Genomic DNA, 21,945 nt, shown 5'->3' on the forward strand with positions numbered 1-21,945 from the left:
TAATTCTACAGTGTAGATCACAAGGTCACTAACATGGTCATAATTGCTGTTGTTTTCCTCACCTGTATGATTTTTAACACCTTTTCATGATGAAGAAACCAGTGGTACTCTGGAAGCTCGCAATGCCTGTTTTGTGCATTTCACAGAAAGCTAAACCCTATTTTGTGGAGTTTGGATGTTATTGTACTTTGGATTTTGGGTGTTACTATACTATTGTATTGTAGAATTCAAAGATATAGCCATGTTACTCTGTAGAATCAGTCTGTAGAGAGATCTTGCAGCACTTTTGAGAGTCACTGAAAGAAAGAAGTTGGCAGTAGGAGCTTCCCTAGACTTCAGTCTACTTCCTCAGGTGCATTTCAAGATGATGATGATGATGATGATGATGATGATGATGATCTAGAGAGATCTTGTAGTACCTTTGAGTCATTGAAATAAAGAAATTGGCAGCAGGAGCTTTCCTGGACTATAGTCTACTTCCTGAGGTGCCTTTGGAGTCTGAGGCAGTCGTGTCCACTTCCCCAGAGAGATGCCAAATGCTCCTGAGGAGGAAGGAGGCCGAAGCTCCTTCCTCTCTCTCTCTCTGGGTGAGTCTCGCAGGGGCCCTTGTGTTGTGCTTAGCCCCAGGGCCAAGGGCCCCATTCTTCCGCGGGGAGGGCGTGCGAGGCCGGAACGGTGTGGCCTGTGCTGCCTGGCGTGGTGCCGGGGGAGCGGAATCGAGAGGGACCGGTGGCGTCGGGGCGAGAGGGCGGGGCTTCCGTTGCCTTGCCCGGGCCCCAGAGGGAAGCGAGAGGACGATGCTGCCTTCCCTGCAGGAGTCGGCGGAGGGGGAGGAGAGGGAGCTGCTGCCGCTGCTGCTGGAGGAGGAGAGCAGCCAGGAGGAGCAGCGGAGCAGCAGCAGCAGCTACTTCTGCCTCTACGGCTACCGGGGCTGCCCAAGACGGTGAGCGGGAGCAGCAGGGAGAGGCCTGCCCTGGGCCTGGCCTGATTTCTCCATGAGGCCTCGCTGTGGGAGGAGGCCGAGGGCAGAGGTCTCTGGCCCCTCGCTTGCACCCGCACTGCCCCGGATCAGGGCCATTAGGGGATGCTGGGGATGCCGTTTCCCGAGACCTCTCAGCCGCCTCCGGTGCCCCCGCAGACTACAGTTCCCAGGATTCCCTAGCACTCGGCCATGTTCAAGCGGGCCCAAGCTGGGCTAACTCTGCAGCGTGTGCTTTGGGCCTAAGTGCCCGGGAGGAGAAGCGGCGTCCGGCCTTTAAACTTGAATTTTAAAGAATTGCACTTAAAAACAATATTAAAAGCATGGCATTTTAGCAAACGTTCTCCACAACGACAAGGATTCTTAGATACGTTCAGGCAGATGTGCGTAGGGTGCTGTCATCTGAAGGCACACACTGGGACCCTGTTATTCCCAGATCCCTCATGGAGAGAGATCCCAGTCCCTGGATGCTCACCTCCCGTCAAAGACAGGGCCATGGCAAAACGGCAAAACCAAGGGCTGCTATTTGGAATTTAGGCCTTTCTTCAGCATTTTCAAGCCACGGATGCTTGAATCTGTGGATGAAAAACCCAGGGATAACGAGGGCTGACAGTACTTTTAATTTTGCCAGCTTTTGATGGTCACAACTATTACGGAATTACAATTAATGAGTAACATTAGTTGAAAAATAAGTTACTAAGGATTCTGGGTGATGTAGTGTGGATGGGAGGAGGTCAGTCCAGTGTGCGTCAGACACTATGGGTTACTGCACCTAGGCACACCAACCCAGTGATGCCACCGATGTTAGTTCCCAAATCCACAAAACAGGGATGCCTTTATGGGGCCAACCCAAATGTACAAAATACATGATGCAAACGTTTGAAGATGCACTGACTTCTTCATCAGGGCAAAGGTGTTAAAAAAAACCATTCGCCAGAAACAATTATAAAACAATACAGTTAGCCACAGTCGTGCATTTTCTCAAGGTGTTGTTCTTCGGAAGGATATCCATGCAACCGGGTCTCTGCTTTTGTTCCCAGTGCCACATGGCCAGGAGGAGGATGGCCTCTCTTGCACTGATATTCCTCCAACAAAAATACTTTGAAGACTTCAAAGCAACACCATTCTGATCTCTGGATCTGGAAATTGTGGCATAGTAAAATGGTGTCCCTTATCTCATATATATATATATAGAGAGAGAGAGAGAGAGATTTGCTTTTTGGAATTATTTTTTTAAATATTTCCAAGCCATGGATGGTTGAATCAGTGGATGCAAAATCCATGGATATGGATATGTTCATGGCTATATGTCTTGCCTGTGTTAGTGATTGTTTCTCCTTTCCAGGTTGTCTCAGGGAGGAGAAAATGATGATGGGAGTCCAAGAAGTACATCTGCTGAATCTCCATCTTCTGATGACTTCAGGTAAACCAGGATGGCAAAACGGTTTAATTTCCTGAATGCCTTCCTCCCTATTTAGATTACTGTCTTTTGAATGTTGTATGTGTGTGCTTTGAAGTTGTTTCTGACTTACGCTGACCCAAAGGTGACCTTCTGATGGGGTTTGCAAGATTTGTTCAACATGGTTTTGCCATTGTCTTCCTCTGGGGCTGAAAGAGTGTGACTTTCCCAAGCTCACCCAGTGGGTTTCAGTAAACAAGTGGGAATTTAAACCCTGCTTATTCACAGCTCTAATCCAACACACAAACCACTACACCACACTGGGTCTGGGTTTTTGAATGTCATGGCATATTAAAAGTAGGTACCCATCTAAAAGCTTGTTAATGTTTCTGAGGCACAGGACAGACAGTCCAAAAGAACCATGCCGCCACTGATTGTAGGGTCAGGGACTGCACACCAACCACACGGTCCACGGTGGAGTAATGGCGGCCTCCCATCTATACAGGTGCCACCATCTTGGTGTAATGGACACACAGTGTCTGTACATCGCCACACATTGCTTACGCCATGAGTGCGCCATTGGCACACTCGTGTTGTCTGCCTGGCAGCTAAAAAAGAACCTGTTTTTTCTGGGTTCTTTTTACTCTGGAGGGACACCATGCACTTCCACAGTAAAGTAATGATAATAAAAATAAGAACACTTAAATTTTAATAAGGTTTGTCTAGGCTGCTGTTTATACTTCTTAATTTTTTTCCCTAAGTAGTGTTGAAATTTTGCTTTAATAAGATGTGTTTGAAGCTATTGTTCAGTTGATTTTTTTTCTGTCAAAGCCCTAGCATTTAATTGCAGTTGTGCAAGGACTGGTTGTGTTAAGCCATTCTGGAGTACCAAAGAAATAGTTGGTCCAAAGCCATGCCTTAACTAACAATGATTTTTTTTAATGTGTACAGCCTCTCTTTGGTGGACACTAATTTATTACCTGAAGCAGAGATGGAACTGCGCAGTTACATTGCCAAGCATTTTGCTAAGGGATCCTTTTTTGAAGGGATGGGCAATGTTGCATCTGTTGAGCTGAGGTAAGAGCACACATACTGATTCCTCTGCCGAAGTGAAATAATTGTATCCTCTAACTAGAATTAGATGTTATGGTTGTCATGTGATGCTGCCAAAAACAGTTGTCTCTTCTCTTCCTTTCACCCCCACAAAGCACCTGATGTGATGTTATCATGTGATATTAGTATTTACAACTGCATATAACCTGCTCACATCTAAAGATTTCAAAGTAGGGTACAGCGACCATAAAACACATAATATAAAAAAGACGTAGTCTATATAATCAATAATGAACATTTGCATTAGCTATAAAATACTTGCTGCACATTAGGAAGCACTTAAAAATACAGATGTCTTCAACATTGAACTGAAAATGAGAACTGGCAGGGTTTTTTTTTTTTTTTGTTAAAAATGTTATGAACTTCCTCCAGTTGATTTATTTTTTAGATTCTACCTGTGGGATTACAAAATTTACTCATAGTATTGCATTTTTAGAGATTAGAAGGGAATGAAGGGGACATGAAGGGCTGTTTTAGGTTTTTTTGTTCTGGTAGAGGTGTCATGCCAGTTATAATGAAATGGGGAAATGTCAACAGATTTTATTGACTAATTAATATATTTATTAACATGTTAGCTATGTAACAAATGTTCTTCTGTACCAACAATTATAACAAAAATGTAAGTCACATTTTGTTTTGAAAGGAATAACTGAAAAAGGTTATTTGGTACTGAAATTTCCTATTCTTCTGATGCTTTTGAAAACATCACTTCTCTAGATGGCAGTATAAAGTTCTTTGAAACCATTATCTTTCAAAGAACATGTGAAATAAGCAGCAGCTCATCGGACACTGTTCCTGTTCCTGTTTTCATGTTAGCATGCAGTGCCGAACATAACAGGCATGGGAGTCCTTAATATACACAAACTGTTGGCTCACTTTTTTCCTCTCTTTTTGGACTAACTGGACTGTTTGTGTAGCATGCACTTTAGTGATTAAAACCAAGTCAGAATATATGATTTTTCTAAGCTCTTAATAAATTCTCTTACAAATAGCAGTGATATGATGCTTGATTGCTTGGTAGCGAGTTCTATCATGCTTAGATGTAAACAGGCAGAGTGATGTGTGTAAATCTGTGGCAGAGAAACCAATGCTTCCTAAGCTCTCTGTGCTTGTATTGACCAGCGCTGAGGATGAAAGATAAATCTTTTCTCTTTGTCTTTTCAGAAATGACCGCCCTGACACTAATGGGGGGGAAGTATCTTTTGACATTACAGAGGCATATCAGGGCAATGAGGGAGCGTTGGATCTGATAGATCAGTGGTCTCCAAACTGTTCCCTTTAAAAGAGGTTGGACTTCAGGTCCCAGAAGCCTCAGTCCAAAAGCCCTTAAAGAGCAGAATTGGGGGACCACTGTGATAGATCAAAGACTAGTCCAAGCACACACCTTTAAAAGACCTGTTTTCAGCCCTGCTGCATTTGGATTGCCACAAGTGATTCGGCAACAAGAGCAGAGCTTTCTGTGTACCACCAGTGAGGCCTTTCCTCACATACCTTCAGCTCTGTATGCAGAGAAGGAGGTCTGCAGCATCTAATAGCCCCTCAGCTACATTCCAGAGAGTGTAAGTTGGATATGATTGTAGCCTAGATCTTCATACAGTTGTGAAATTAAAATGGCTTTGCTGGGAGGAGAAAACAGCATGCTTTATTTTTTAAAACAGGGCATTTACTCAAAAGCAAGTGGCATGAAATTCAGTTGGATTTACGATCAGGTCAAAGGGTACACGATTTCAGCCTAAAGTTCCTTGCCAATTTAATTTTTTTAAATAGTTAACATAAAGAAATGCTTTGCCTGATTAATTATAGATGCCTTCTTAGTTGATTAAAAAGAATATTTAATAAATCCATCTAGCCAGTTAATCAGCTATGTGTTGCATCTCTTCACTAAATATCCATAGAGGTGGGTGCACAAATTAGAAGTAGAGGGCAAAGGACATCCTTTTAGTGTAAATGACCAGCAAATTGAGCTACCTCCCCTTCTGTTCCATATTACAGGAAATAAGTGATTAGAGGTGAGTAAGAAGACAATATTACTTCTCAGCTGATACCATTTGTACTCCTCAAAAAGAGGACTGGAATAGAAGGGCCTGGCTGTGCTAATGAAATAGAAAGGATTCTCCTTCTGTCTCCCACTGTCTTTAATCCTGTCAAGCTGTTTCAAAAAAGCATGCCAAAGAGAGAGGATTATCAATGGGGCAGGGAATCGCCTCTTGCAGGGATTGAATTTAGCCTAGGAAACTAATTCAGCCTTTCCCACTCTGATGGCCCCAGGATGTTTCAGAGTCCATCTGCCACCATGGTGGGGATATTGGAAGTTGTTGTCTTAACAGGCTTTAATAATGAATTACCCTTCGGCTGAGGGAAGGGTGATTAATTGTTGCCTCTTAATAACAATTGCTGAGATTTCAGAGATTTTTTTCTGTGATAGCAGCTTTGTTGAAAATGTTGAAGTGGACTACCTGTATATTTTCTTTTAAAAACATTTTGTAATTTTCTCTGGGATGGTTGGTAAAGAGTAATTTTTGCACTTGCCATTGGCTAATCTTGGGCCAAAGGGATGTAGATAAAGCCTTGAGGTGGAATGAAGAAGTTAATGGAAGTATGAAACATGCTGTAGTGCGTAGAATAAAGTGACTGTGTAGAGTCTAGTTTCTGAAACTTGCTTTTGATCAAGCTGGAACAAGTGCGCTTAGTTAATAATGCCATGAATGAGAAGATAAACTGCAACATCACATACAAAATACAATTTACTGTATTTGGTACAGTCACTGTGTAATTAATTCAGTATTTTTCTGTCAGTATACCAGAAAGTCGACTTGGTTGCTATTACTGTCTGCTCCAACTTGAAAAATCTGCAGAAACAGCAAATCTGGAATCAAGCAACAGCCCTTCAGACTATGTGATCTGTTTTTTGGGAGGCTCGGAAAAGGGGCTTGAGTTATATCCTTTTACTGTGTGTGTGTGTGTGTGTGTGTGTGTGTGTGTGTGAGAGAGAGAGAGAGATGGGGGGAAGTGAAGGTTGAGAGATGAACAAAATATCAATTCGAGGTATTGTGGTTACATCACTGAATCAGACCAACATGTAGATTGCTGGGCAAATAATATATCTTCAGAGTTCTGAAACTACAGGTTGAGTACCTTTTATATGAAAATCCAGAATACTCCAAAATCCAAAACTTTTTTCATGGGTAGCCAAGATAATGACACCTTTGTTTTATGATGGTTCAGTGTACACAAACTTTGTTTCATGCACAAAATAAAAATTAAATTAAATTAAATTATTGCTTAAAATTACCTTCAGGCTATGTGGATAAGATGCATATAAAACATAAATGAACTTCATATTTAGACTTGGGTCCCATTCCCAAGATACAGATTTTGTATCTCTTATCCAAATCCTCCAAAATCCATAATCGTCCACACGGGTGGTTGAGATAGTGACACCTTTGCCTTCAAAGTGTACACAAACTTTATTTCATGCACAAAATTATTTTTAAAAATGTGTATAAAATTACCTTCAGGCTATATTATAAGGTATATATGAAACATAAATAAATTTTGTGCTTAGACTTAGGTCCCATTTCCAAGATTTCTCAGCATGTATATGCAAATATTCCAAAATAAAAAAAATCTGAAATCCCAAACACCTTTGGTCCCAAGCATTTTGGATACGGGATACTCAAACTATATCTCATCATGTGTATTAAAATATTTTAAAATCTAAAAAAAATCCAAAACACTTCTGATCCCAAGCATTTTCAATAAGGGATGCTCAGCCTGAACCAGTTCTGTATGGTTTCCTATATATTTTATGACTGTTGATCCTTTAACTAGATAAAATGAATCTAAATCTAAAGCAAGTGTCCAGGCCTTATTTTTCAAAGACTGTATTGGAAAGTCAGATGACAAAAGGCTAGGTTGAAATGTAAGGCCCAGTATATTATTTTTTCTCAACTGGATTGTTTGCAAAGGCTGATTGCTGATGTAAGAGAAGTGCAACAGGTCCATAAATTGTTTTTCAATGTCTATATTTTTCTTTAAAAATGACCTTCAAATTTCACTCACCTATTACTTGTGCAGCTTAATTAATAATACAGTGCTTCTGTGCCATACACGGGCTCGCTATATGTGGACTTGAGGTCATGTGGACCTAATATGGTGAATGAGGTGTTCCCCATGGCATGTGCCGCACCACAGGGACACAGCCCATTCAAACAAATGAGGCTTGAGCATACGCTTAATTTGCCTTACGCAGGGGGGGGGGGGGTCCGGAACAGATCCCCTGCGTAAGGCGAGGGCGGACTGTACATCTGATGGCTTGTTGTTGAAGACATTGGCTACTCCCTGAATTCACAATTCCTTGAGTTGATTTTGAATATATGTTAATGTTTTTCCCCGAATGGTTATCAAATATGTAATATAAATAAAGGGCTCAAGGGCATATAACGAAGAATGCAATGATCACATCTAAGATCCCTGAACAGATGCATAGGTTATTTCCTTAAGAGCTTACGTTCAGACTTGAGCTTGACCGATATGTTCAAGACCTGAAGATTAACCTAGATTCAGAGGTAAATGTGGATTGCTGTTTCCTAATTTATGTAACTTTTTTTCTTATTGTAAATGAAATGGATTTTGAAAACTGGCAATGCTTTTTTTTTTTAAAAAAAAAATACGCCCTCAGGTACAAACAGATTCAGTTATTTTGTGCTTCTCATATTTCATCTGCCATTCCTTCTCTCCCTGTGTGTATGTGGCTTCAAGTCGCCCAGCAAATTATGGCAACTCCGTGAATTCCATAGGGTTTTCTTAGGCAAGAAATACTCAGAGCTGGCTTTGCCATCTCCTTCCTCTGAAATGTAGCCTACTAGACTAACTCAATTTTATGCTTCAACAACAGCAAGAAGGTGGGGAAGAAAGTTAAAGTTGTTAGTAAAGAGGTATGTATGGATAAACTAGGCACAGAGTCAAAAGTTGTGAAGCATGATTGCTTGGGTGTCTTGTTTGAACAATTCCCAAAATTGTTCATGATCTGCTGATGGTTTAGTTGTGAACATAACAAGTCCAGGACATCCTCAGTTCAGTTCTCTCTTGCCAGAGGTTCCCACCATTGAAACAGAACACTTTAGCCTCAGACTTTGGTTCTAGAGATCCATTCTCTACCATATTGTGGGAGAGACCACACTGTAGGAATGTAATTTGAGGTGAGATGGCTGGAAGAAAAAAACCCGTGAATTGTCTGATTTTCTTAGTTTTAGTTGACACCTGAATGCCTGGACAAAATGCATGACATAGTTTGCTACTTAGATCCTTGCTCATCTTGGATAGTACATCTTGCATGACACATTTTGTGTATTTTAGTTGGCCCAATAAAGGTTTTGTATCACTGTTTTGTGGGTTTTGGATTTTGCTATATTTCACTGCAAAAGGGTTAGAGCACCAATGAGATATGCCTGCTGTTGAAAAGGTGTGCTGATTTGGTGTGGTCCAGCATGTAAGACTATTTTAAAATAATTGCTACAATTATATATGCCTTGTTAGTAAATGTGAGCATTCCTTATTAAGTTGTACTCAAGAAGGAAATATAATACAAAAATGTTAATGAGGTTATATACATTTCTCAATGTTTCATTTGAAAGGGCAGTAGGCAGAAAGCTGGGTGGATATTTGAACGGAATAATCTTTGTCCTGGTTTTACTGTTAGGAGAACTACAGTGTAGGAAAAACATGTGATTTAGCTACAGTGTTTAATGACAGCCCAAGGGCAAGGGAAAACTAGATCTCCTATATTTCAGTCACTTTTTTTTTTTGCTTTTGTTAATTTTTCATTTTATTAAAAATATTTTATTTTTTGTCTCCTTATGCTCAAGGAGGCTTACAGTGGATGAAGGACACTTTGGCTAATGCCACCCAACATTTCTTTTAGCTTTGAATTTAATCACTGCTGAATGTTGCTAATGTATTTGAATATACGTCCTGGTTTATGTGGCACTTTCAGGCCAGGGAAATATTATTATTGACTTCAGAGTCCCTTGCGGAAAACCATTACCAACACTCATTGGAATCTCCTGGCCAGTATTTCAACAACTGGAGAAGGCTTTCTATGTTCTTGGGTTGGGCTTCTGATTTTGGGACACAATTCACCATATATTGCAGTGTGAACTATTTTTACTTCTCACAGGAATTTCAAACTGTTTCTATAGACATTTAATTCTTCCATTTGTTACAGAAAAATAATCTGGAAACCTGCATTAAACCTTTCCTCAGAACGTGGTTTGAGGATTCAGTGTGCCCTGTTCAGAGAGTGGTACAGCTCTTCCAGGAGAAACTTGCACTTTTGTTACATGCTGTGAGTATTGTACAAACTCAAACATCATGGATGTTTCTACTCATGAGTATATAGCTCTGGAAAAGGAAAAACCAAAGCAGCAGCAATAACAGTAGTCGTCAGTTAATGTATTAGTTACATTAGTCAAAGTACTTTGAAACTTGAGGAAGCACTTTTCCTGCCTGAGCATTCAGAGTTGTCAAAAGAGCTTTCCTCCATATCCCACCTCTGGGTAGAATATATTATGTGGAGACATAGGGGAAGAAGTCCTTTTTTGCTGTTCCATCCCAGTTATGAAATTCCATCCTTTGATGTACTAATTGGTGCTGACATTAACCTAATTTCACCACCAAATTAAAACTTGACTGTTCATCCAACATTTTGAGGATGTGTATGCAGCTCCGGAGATGCACAGTGACTTAAACCCTGTTGTTAGGGTGTAGACCTATTGAATAAATAAGATTTACATGTGTGTTAACTCACTATTGAGCTACTGAACTAATGGGTTTCATCTATTTGGTAATAACCCGTAGGATTCAGGCCACAAATTGTTATTGTTATTTTTGCCTCAGAGACTAAAGGACTGTGTAGACCGGTATTTTGGCTTACCTGGGAGCGACACCCCCAGCTCCACCCCCAGTCCAGCGTGCCACCGTCATAGTGCTCTTCTGGCGCTGCATTTAGATGGGGCAGTGCCAAAGGAGCACCATAAAGCTGTGCCACTGGTGGTTACGGTGCCATTTCCAGGGCACAAAAAGGAGTCGCTTTTTGCAGCTCCTTTTTGTGCCGCGGAAAGGCCAGATTGGGGCCGTGGCGTATGGTTGCTGTGGCCCCAATCTGACGGAGGCGGCTGGAGGCTGCCCCTCAGGGGCGGTTTGCACAGCCCCCAAGGTCCTGAGCAGATGGGGCAGGATAACAGGGACTGAGTCCGTGCTGTCCTACCCCCGGAACTTACCTATGTTAGTCCCTTTCCTTTTCATGTCAGTCGGGGCAACTGGGGGGCTTCTCTGATGGATCACCCCCTGGAAAGGTAACAAACACATGGGGTGTGTGTGTGTGTGTGTGTGTGCATTATCTGAACAGCCTGGTTTTGCCTAAGAGTTCCTCAGAGACTCTGGATCCATGTCTGCACAGGCAGGATCCTGCCACGGGATTTTGGGCCTGCATCAAACTAAACAATGTGAGACTAAAGGGAAGCCAACCCCCAAGAAAGGAGCTTCTCTGCATTTGTTATATATTTTGTGGTGGACTATTGTATTCAGGTTAGGATGACTTTGAGTTCAGCTCCCTGTTGGACCAGAACACTCATTGATTGACCTCAGTTCACAGTTGCTGTATTTAGTTAACTCCCGTTGTGACCATAAAATGGAGCAAAGAAGAACATTTACAAAGCTGCAACACAAACACCTTAGAAAATGAGTGGATAGTGTGAATGAATTCTGTATTTGCACAGTTTGCACAGTAGTTTTTAACTGCACAGTACTATGAATTAACTCAGAAAAATTCCATGGACTTCATCCTAGATAGCTTCCTTTAGGTAGGATTGTCACTTGAGTCTCTGTCCTTATATAAAGTGCTGACATTATCACATTCCTGTTTCAAGGCCCTGAGTTGCACTCCAGTTGAAGTCAAAGACTCTGATGAAAGGACAAAAAAAGATATTCACAGGTAAGAGAAACCTGTCATTCAAAATGATGTTTCCTACCTTGTTACATGGCACCTGCCTTGTCTAAAGAAAACTGTAAAAAAAGAAGTAACATTCACATTCTTTTGCAGGTTTCTTAGAGCTGCAAGCCTTCAAGATCTTGTCCGGGAAACCACAATGACTTCATTATGTATAGCAATGACTGAGGGTCAGAAGCAAGTGGTGATAGATTGTAGTGGTCCACAGCCACAGTTTCACAATGCAGGTGAGCTAGATGGAGATGTTTTAGGTACAGTAGTGCTATTCATCTTCGTAGAGTAGTTAATAATAAGAAATGATAGACTTCACCATTGGTTATCACTCTAACAAATATCAGCTTTTGGGGGGAATCTCTTACATCAGTCTGCTCCTGACAGAGTTTACTGGTAGGGAAATTGTCTATGCAGATGTCTTATGCTTCTGATTACATAATGAAAAACACATTTCCCTGTGAGCTTCTTGTAATACTTCTGGGCAAATATTGGGGATTCATAGCATCAGTTTGAATAATTGCTCCACAGAAAGCTGCTTTCTAAAATTGTACTTACTTAAGGTTTCAGACTTCAAGTATTTGAGAAAAAAGGTGCCTCTATCCATCCCCATAAATATAACTTACACAGTCAACTGTGTCTGGATGGTGGGAAGTCTTGGTGGTATACTTCTAGCTCAGTTGTATAAAAATGAAGATCGATATGTTGGTCATTAAGAAATTTCCAGAATTGATATTAACCTAACTGAAAGGGACTAGGGAATATATAGAGGTCACAGAAGTTTGCATACACTTTTGGGTGTTTTTCATTGGCTTAATAAAGGTATATGGCATTTTTCTGTCTGGCTAGCTCAGAACAATGGTCTGTTCCAGAAAGTCCACAACCAATCCTCTAGTGGTATTCTGTGCCATACATATGGCCCCTTAATATTTTCCTAGTTTCAGATATTTATAAACAAATAATTTTTGCTGTTTGCTTGTGTAGCATTTATGAGGTGATGACTTGCATGCAGAATTCTGCATGGTGTGCATTCTGCAAGCATATAAATATAAGAATGTACCTCCAACTCTTCCTTTGTAAATTTGCAAAGGTGAATTGTTCTAACCTGTTTGCTCACCACCAACCTCCATTTCAGGAATCATGAACAGTTCTCCCTTTTTCCTTTTGCAGACGCTCTGACAAGCTTCTCATGTTCCCATGCTTATGTTTAAGGGACACTTAAGCATATTGTGCTAATGCTAAAATACTTACTTTCCCCCAAAAATTGTTTCAGGTAGTAACAAGTTCTGTGAAGACTGGATGCAGGCATTTCTAAACGGTGCTGAAGGAGGAAACCCATTTCTTTTCCAGCAGATACTGGAGAATTTTAAATTGAAGGTAATTTACTTCTGTATATATAGCACTGGCAAAGCAGGTATCTGAACATTTTACATATTGCTTATGAATTATGGCAGACTCTTCTTCATCAAGGCAGTGTTAAATTTTGAGCTGTTCCATGGACATTACTTCCATCTATTATCCAGTTTAGCCAAAGAACTATAGTTTAAGACATGGTAGAATCCTTCAGACCTCCAGATGTTGATTAACTTACTGCCTCACCATTGCCTAGGTTTGCCAGGGCAGATAGAAATTAGGATTCAGCAATGTCCGGAGGGCCACTGTTTCTCTAGCCATGGTTTAGAGTAAAATCTATCCCCAACTGAAGTCAGTGGTAAAATTCTTTTTGTTTTTTACACCTCTTCTGTTGGCTATAAGCTGAGTGCTTGGGAAAACTAAATTGTAACCAGGCAGTTGGCTTTAAACCAAGGGGCAAAACAGACACGCAGAAGGAGCAGTGGCAACCACACACCTCAACCCCAGTCCACCTTTAAGCCACCTGAAAAAGGAGCAGCAAAGATCTCCTTTTTCGGATGGCAAAAAGCCGCCTTTTCATGTCCCACTGTGGCCTCATGGCGGCTTCAGACGCTCTGGCAGTGTGTAGCATGTAAATGTAGTGCTGCCAGAGTGTCATGAATCCGCCACATTTGGGCAGCTGGATGGCTTCAAGATGTCTTGGGGGCATGTGGTATCTAAACGCCATGCCCCCAAATCGCCAGGAAGTTGGCTTTTAGAGCCGGCTTGTTCCGGGCCCAAGTCAGTTTTTGCCCTTACCTACTCTTTGAATTAGTAAAAGTGCCATGTTACAAAAGATGACCTTCATAAACAACTAGATACCAGGGAAATATAAAATCCCTCCCCCCAAAATACCAGGCCATGCAATTTAACCAAATAATACAGAAGTGGTAGTAATTACTGTGTGTAAGCCTATGAAACTTGGAAGGTTGTAATACTGTGCACACAGATCTGTCAGACCTATGTCTGAGTGGATGTGCATTAGATTGCAGTCATATATTTTGAAGTGCCCACTTATTCCAGTAGGAGAAACAGACAGCTGCTTTGCTGTCGTCCACTGAAATCAATGCAAGTTTAAAGTGCTTAGCTTGAACTTGATTGTGCCCATTGTTTTTCAGGTCACTGATTTTAATTTAAGGATAAGGAATGCTTTCTAGAGAACTTTTCATTTACTGCTCTCATAAAACTGCTCCTCACGTTTTATGCATGAGGTCCTTAAATCAGAGCATGCATTGTGTTTGTACATGCAAGCAGTGGCCTGGAAAATGACAGGCAGTCATGCCAATTACCTGACTTTTGGGGTTGGAGCAGTCAATGCAGCCCCCTCGCTTTCCTTCTTGAACAGTTGTTCTTTTGCAATTGCAAATTTCCTTCAGATGCTTCTGTATAACCCCAGTCACTCTTTTTAATTCCCACTAATGACAGAGGAAAGAAAACATTAGGTGTTTACCTCTCCTATCAAAATTAATCAGTCTTGAAAGCATTTAAAGCATTCTTTTGTGTGTCCATTCACAAGGAACATGTATTAAGTTCAGTGGACCTTATTTCCAGACAAGCATGCACAGGATGGCAGTAGGAAGAACTGGACACACAGATCTGTTTGCATGGGTAGTCTCTCAGCTTGTGTACTTGTTTGCTGCTTTCTAGGCCATACAAGACATCAACAATCTGAAGCGGTTCATCAGACAGGCAGAAATGAGCCATTATGCTTTATTCAAGTGTTACTTGTTTCTGAAGAACTGTGGCAGCGGAGATGTTCTCTTGAAGATTGTGAAAGTAGAACATGCAGAAATGCCAGAAGCCAAAAATGTAATCGGTGTCCTTGAGGAATTCATGAGAGAACCAGCTTGTAGTTTAAATTCCTCCCCAGAACATAGGACTGCTTACACATTGCAAAATTAAATGTGTGTACATATGTACTCTTAACATGTGAAAGAAATGTGCATTAAAAATCCCAAACTACAAAGTGCACATTGTGGAGAATTGCAGCTAGTCCCCTCAGAGCATTTAAATGTAGTCAAGAAAACAAAAACCTTTTGTTTCACATATAGCATTGTCTGCTATGAGTACTATGTTTTTTGCTGTGTTTTGGTGGCTCAGGAATGAGCAGGAGGCTTCAGTGTTCCCTCCCTATTATTCCTTTTCTTGCACGTTAGACCAAAGAGATAATTTCTTGGTTTCATAAACCAGAAATTCCCCATGATGTCTAACCTGCAAAACTGTGGTTTTAATTATTTCTTGCAAAGCTTGTTTGGAAACCAGGAATTAAACTCTGGTTTGTGATCCTGGTTTGAAGGGAGTGCTTAAATCACAGCTTCCTACTTTTTACATCACAGCAAAACTAGCTTAACAAAACATTTAGACTCTTTGCAGGTAGGAATGCAGGAGGAAGGAAGAGGAGAATACCTGAGCTTGTTGCTTGTTTTTGCTAACCTGTCTTTTAGATTGGGAATATTATGCCTTTACCTATGTACAGTGTGTTCATTCATTTTATGAAGCTCACAGTGGCGTTTTAGGTAGATAAATGCTCGTAAATTGATACTATTTGCATTTGTGAAATATAATTTCTTGTTGTATAAATTCTTCCAAATGATTATCCTAAAAGGAAAGGAAATGTAGCAGTCCTATTATCCAAAACTTTAATAGGACAGCTACATTTTCCTTTTTGGAGGGATAATCATATAAAATGCTATTATCTTTTCCTTGCTTTGGGAATAGATTATATAGCTTCTGGTTTTCATGACTAGACTAAGGCCTTTTAATGATAGCTGTCCCCATGGATCATGACTGAATATTTTGATTAGATTTATGAATTGGTGAAAGGATAAATATATTTATATTCTTCATAAAAAGTAATAATTCTTTTCTTGGATTAGCAAGCCTTTCTCCCCCTTCGTACCTTGCCTACAGACCATAAAATAGTAACTGACCCAGGATAACTCCATTTCTCTCTGCAGTTTCTGAGTAAAAAATGTGTTCAGTGACTTATTATGGACTTTAAATGCATCTGCATCCACTCTTTTCTCAAGATAGAGCACTTGCTGCTTGCTCTTTTCAAGGCTGTCCCTGCATCTCTTTCCATGAGTTATAAAAAGTAGTTTGGTACTGTGAAGTGAGAACATATCAAAGGAAGGTAGCATGGGGTGGGGGGGGACACACACTACATACATCATAATAGAAATGGCAGAGTAAAAGTGACCTGTGCAATATTCACAAACTGTTTTTTTTCCACTTTGGAAAATTTGAGAAACATTTTGATGATTCTGTTGGAGCAAGGGTTGAGACAGAATTTCTCATGAACATAAACATTCCTCAAAAATATCCCCATGATAAAATGTTTGACAGGAGAGGTGGGATACATCTAGGTCCTCTATAGAAACAAACAATTATAGTCTTCTTTTGAAAAACTGATGAGCAGGAGGAGATGCCTTCCTTACAAAGCACTAGTTGCACACAGCTCTGGCTGTTAAATCTAATTGTGTACACAGTTCTCTGTTTAGCTAAGATTTATCTTGAAATGCACAGAAGCACTTACCTTTGGCTACATGTGTCTAGAAAATGCCTCTATTCTGGCTTTTTCTGTATCCTATCTAATGAAGAAATGCCTCTTGGGTATTTAAATCTGCTTTCACATTTCTTTAAAATATGATTGCTCCTAGTTCTCAGCCATTTGCAGGGCTCAGTCCTACAAAAATGTATGTGTCAAAGGTCCTCAAGTATGGTAGTGGGCTGTATTAATAATAAAAGGACTGAACCCAGATTTAGTCCTAATTAGAGTTGTCTCACTGAAATGAGTCATAGCTAATTTAAGCCTTAGGTGAATCCAAACGCGTCTGAGGAAGTAGGTTTAAGTCTAGGAAAGCTCATTATTATTATTATTATTATTATTATTATTATTATTAACCTTTATTTATAAAGCTGTAAATTTACACAGCGCTGTACATACAATCTTTTTAATGCTACCAACATCTATCTTTCAGTTAGTCTCAAAGGTGCTGCAAGATCCTTTTGCATACTGATTTTCCAGACTTATCATGGCTATGTCTTTGAAGTGAATTGAAGTATGTCTAGGTTGAATTGAATACAAAATCAACATAGCCTTGATAGCCCCATTCACTTGTAAAGGGAAGGCAGGAACCAGAATCAGTTTCCATACCACAAAATAGGTAATTAGTTCTCTCAGCCTTAACACTGGTTGTGTGCCTATGAGTTGTTTCCAACTTATGACAACCCTAAGGTGAACCTATTACAGCGTTTTCTTGGCAAACTTTGTTCAAAGGAGGTTTGCCATAGTCTTCCTCTGAGGCGGAGTGTGTGTGAGTTCTCTAAGGTCACTTAGTAGGCTTTCATGGGTGAACAAGGATTCAAACCCTGGTCTCCAGGAGCCCCAATCCAACACTCTAACCATTACACAGGCTCTCACCCTGATGCACCATTCCTTATATTTGGGAAGGTGTGATCCAGTCTGTTACAGTTGCAGTCTTGGCTTAAGGAGGCAGGTTTTCTGCCTTTTGCTTAGCCCTTTTTATGAGGAACTGCCTTTGCTACCTTATGACACAAAATTAAATTGAAGCAACGGTTGAACCCAGTACTCAAATGACACTTCCATCATGATAGTTGTTAATTATTTAATTATAGTTGTATCTGTAAAACATGGCTCCATCTTTTCAACGTGGGTTTTTTTTAGCATGTTTATACTGACCACCTCATTTTAAAAAAGGGGTTGGAGAGAAGCTGAACAATAAATTGTAGAGTCTGTGCACAAATAATTGTTAAAAGAAAACTATACAGTTATGTACACAATAGAAAAATATTCTGACATTTATTACAGCATTCTACTTTGCAGGTATTATGTGCCCTGATAGCCCTTGAGGGGAAAACATATTCTCTTCAGCATTTTCTTTAAGGCAGAATAACGTCATTTGGTGCTGTAATGATTTTTTTGGGGGGGATAGAAATACTAAGGAAAAGAACGAAAAGCTAAATCTACCTTTATTACCTTTATTTGTAAATTTAACAAACATTGTGGGGAGTTACTCTGTGTGCTCTATGACTAATATGTCTGTTAAATATAGTAAACATTAATGTATTTTTCCTGCATACATTCAGCCTGTGGAATTCTGTGTATCTTATAAAGCGCTCTGTGATACTAATTTGTATTCTGTTTGGGGTTCCTGAGGGACCTTATTAGAGGGGTTTTTTAATTAGAACCAGTGATTAATTGTGTATTAAAATGCATTTATCTGCAAACAAGTTTGCTTTTATTATTTCTCTGCCAAATAGTTGAATATAATGTGTTTGACACCAGACATGGCCCTTCTGATAAAAAGACTCCTGGTAAGCAGTGGTAACCCGTAGTGTCACAAAGTGGGATTGATGGGCAGAAGGTTGTGTGAGCCAGCCTCAGGTGTAAGGCAAGCATTTGTCCTGGTAATGGACTCTTACCTGTGGTGAAAAGGGGGAGGGGTTACTCAGGAGCATGTGCCCCTACCTTCACAAGGCATTTGCACAGACAGGAAAATACACACAAGAACTTAGAGGAGGAGGAGGAGGAAGATCCGTATAGAAAAACTACATAAGGAATGCCCAGTGTGCCCAATTTTATTTCCTTGTTTAAAGAGCTTATTAGAATGAACATAGGGACTTTATTACAGCTTAGTAATGTAGAATTTTCCCTTTTTATCTTTGTAAAGTTAGCAAAGCAGGATCATAGAGGCCATAAACACAGGTAACAGTCTTGTTTAAAATCAGCAGTGAGCAGGAAGTGGCAGCAATGGCCACATTCCTGCATTGTGAGATGGGGCATAAAGTTTTGCTCAGGCAGAGTTGCACTGCATCCTCCCTCCATTGAAACCCACCTGCCTTTTGCTGCTCTCTCCACCCTCACAATGACAAGTAGCTGGTGGAAAACAGGGGCAGCTGAGAAGTATTTGGCTATGTCCCTGTAGCCAGATGTACAACCCCTGCACCATCATTTGAGACCTCTGGAGGACCACCAGGAGGTTCCAGATAATAACACCATCATTTCTCTGGCTGTAGAGACACAGCCAGATACTTTTTGCATGCCCCCATTCTCCACCAGCTACTACATGTGCTGCCTCTTGGGACAGCAAGGGACAACAACAACAGACTCTACAACAGCAAACATCACTAACAAAATGCCAGTCGTTTGGCTAAAAGAAGTTGTGTGATTAATCTGTGGGCATCCAGATTTTGGACATCAATGCTCATAATCCCTCACCACACTGGCTATGCAGGTGTTAAGCTTTTCTTAGCAACACTTGCATGGTTGGTACAAAGTTCCAGGTTTAATTCCGTTCTTTTTACATGCTCATTAGTGATGGGTAGGAACACATTCCTGCAAGTGCACCACCCAACCAGTTCAACGAGAGGCCTAGGTGGGCATTACAGAGTGTGTTTTGAGTCCAATAGTCTAGGGTCCAAATAGGGAGGCATCCCACCCATTGCTTGGGGTAACAGTGCTACCCACAAATGTTCAGAAGGCAGCTCCTGCAAGCAAATCTCCCATGGAGGGTGAGGGCAAATAAGTTTAATCTCTCCCTTCCCCAAATGAGGATTTTGAAAGTTTTGTGATATTTCCACAGCAGCTGCCTGTGCCACTGAAGAGACAAGGTGATTTTCAGTCCAGCTGTTAAGTTGTAAACTGCAAAGTGTCTTCAAAGGACTCCTGGCTGCAGACAGAGCAACCTGCTGGTAAACTTACATCAGTGTCAGGCTTGAACTACACATCTGTAAATTCACATCTTATTGATTCAGAAGCCCAGTGAAGACATAGAAAACTAATGATTCCTGCTATGGGAACAAACTGGTGAGAGCCTTGGGCTTGCATGCTTATGCATGCTCTCACTGGAAATTAGACCTGGGCAGGCAACCTGTGGCCCTCCAAATGCTGCTGGGTGACTCCCATCTTCCTTGCCCATTATCCATTCTGGCTGGAGTTCAACATCATCTGGCGAGCCACAGGTTCTTGCATCTTATTTTAAACAATAGTAAGAAAATCAGGACCACATTTTGGAATGTGGTTTGAGGAGTAACCAGAGAAAAAACAAATCAGTGTTTCCTGATTTTGGCCATCACGCATGCTCTGGTTTGTTTAAAATGGACAAGTTTCTGATCCTGTGAGAACAAAAGAGGAGCATACATGGCTCACTGTATCTTAGTCACATAAGCTCAAAATTACTGTTTCATCTGACCAAGACTGATGTCAGCCTATGCTTGCAATAACAAACAATGGTTTGGGATCCCTGCTGCTTTGCAGCATTCCAAGACATATGCAGTGATTTGTAGAGAAGAAGCAGGTAGTTGCTTAACCCTTTCTTACCTGCCATTTCACCTGGTAAAATAACATGCACCTTTTATTTGTCAGAAAGCTGGCTGGGACCAAAAAATATGCAAGAGGACATAGCAGTAAGCAGTGAAAGAATTAAGCATACACAAATCCCATTCTCCCTCTCCTCTCCTGAAAACTACACCCAGCAGTTTTGGTCAGCTGACAACAACACAACATTTACTTCTTGTTTTGCCCTGTCCCTGCATGCTTATAAACACAGCCAATTCTCCATAGAAATCATGTCTGCTGTCTGTGCTTGAAAGTTCTCAGTGATGTTGTCAAGGTTCTGGGGGCAACCTATTAAATCTAAGGAGGGGACATTTTAAAAACTCCTATCTCATAATAGAAACCAGAGGTGGACAACTGTGGAAGAATGGGGGGGGGGATTTTAGCCCCTAGACCACAATGGCATACCTGAAGTGACACTGTCTCACTTACTGTTTCAATTTTTGCCAATTTTGGGAGGTTTATTGTTTGTTATTTTTGTTGCTTTGGAGGGCATAGGTTTGAGCCATGAAGGGGCCAGAATTGACTGGAAATTTTTTAAAAATCCTTTGAGGCTTGGCGACTTGTGGGGCTGCAGGCTCACGCTGCCTACACTTTGTCCACCTCTGATACAATCATCAATCATTGCTGCCACCTGCTCTCAGAGGAAAATGAAAATCAACCTAGAATGAGCATGAAGCCACTAAACACCTAATTTGAAACAGTTAACAGCCTTCAGAAACAGTAGTTATAGAATTCATCTCAACAATGGCCAGTAGATGTCCCTGTAGATGCTGAGCAAACCCTCTCTTTCACCATCCTTCTTGTTCTGTTGCTCTTTAACCTCTGCTGTAATTCTTCATTATAGGAGATAAGAGCATATCTGATAACACTTTCTGGCCCTATGCATCATGCAAACCTCAACAAAAGGGAAGACTGGCTTCAAGTCCATGTTTGGTTTTATTTCAGCCTGTACGTTTTTAATCTCTCAGTTATGGCGTTTTAATGATTCTACATATATCAAGAAAGGCTCAGACTATCTCCCAGAGATTCTGGCAGGAACAGAGTTAAAACACAAAGCCTGCTGGAAGATGCTAAGACCTACCGCAAGATGTAATTAATCTATGAATGTCTGCGGCAGTACAATGTTGTAAGCTTGCAAGGACATCTGGAGGTAAGGAAGGAATTTATCCTCTAAGCACTCATTGGACCAGCAATACCCGAGAACAACGTTTCTTTAAGAGGCAGTTTAACTCAGAGCAGCATCAGTTTTGTGTGATTTGACTAGCAAAAGGTTTAAGCCTTACACAATTATTTGTAGAAATCAAGTGGCAAGGCTCATAAAACAGATTGGTGTAAGGTAAGGGAGAAATTCCATTGACTAATCTCACTGAAAGGTTGTCTGTGCTCTCCTGGGTCCATGATGGATTGTCCTTTGCTATGGCAAGGGACAGATTAAATGGCCAGGAAGGAGATTTCTTCTCGTAATAACTGACATGCAAAATGTGTAGCCAAGTCCAGAGTCAGATTATGCAGGAAGTTCCATTAGCCACAGCATTAAGGTCTGGTTTGCACAAATCAGTAGATGAAGAGATGACTTTGTTTGTGGAATGTACTAGATTGCAGACAGAGGTTCACTTGACTGAGTATTGCCCTGATGATGATGATGATCATCATCATCATGGTAATAATATCTTGGCAGATAGATGCCTGGCATGTCCTCAAGA

The 21,945-nt window shown here is 40.8% G+C and overlaps 1 protein-coding gene across 1 annotated transcript; it reads left to right on the forward strand.

The window, feature by feature from the left end:
* Positions 1-769: 769 nt before the first annotated feature.
* LOC149322448 (protein Njmu-R1-like) lies at positions 770-18,129 on the forward strand. Its single transcript, XM_089478012.1, has 10 exons — positions 770-943; positions 2,325-2,402; positions 3,330-3,455; positions 6,288-6,428; positions 8,002-8,059; positions 9,718-9,837; positions 11,420-11,484; positions 11,593-11,726; positions 12,764-12,867; positions 14,530-18,129. The coding sequence occupies exons 1-10, from the start codon at positions 798-800 to the stop codon at positions 14,782-14,784; spliced, it is 1,227 nt and encodes a 408-aa protein (XP_089334138.1). The 5' UTR covers positions 770-797; the 3' UTR covers positions 14,785-18,129.
* The last annotated feature ends 3,816 nt before the right edge of the window (positions 18,130-21,945 follow it).

Source organism: Sceloporus occidentalis, unplaced genomic scaffold (genome assembly GCF_023333645.1).
Source record: "Sceloporus occidentalis isolate IW3139 unplaced genomic scaffold, rSceOcc1.0.p SCAF_1, whole genome shotgun sequence".
Classification (NCBI taxonomy): domain Eukaryota; kingdom Metazoa; phylum Chordata; class Lepidosauria; order Squamata; family Phrynosomatidae; genus Sceloporus; species Sceloporus occidentalis.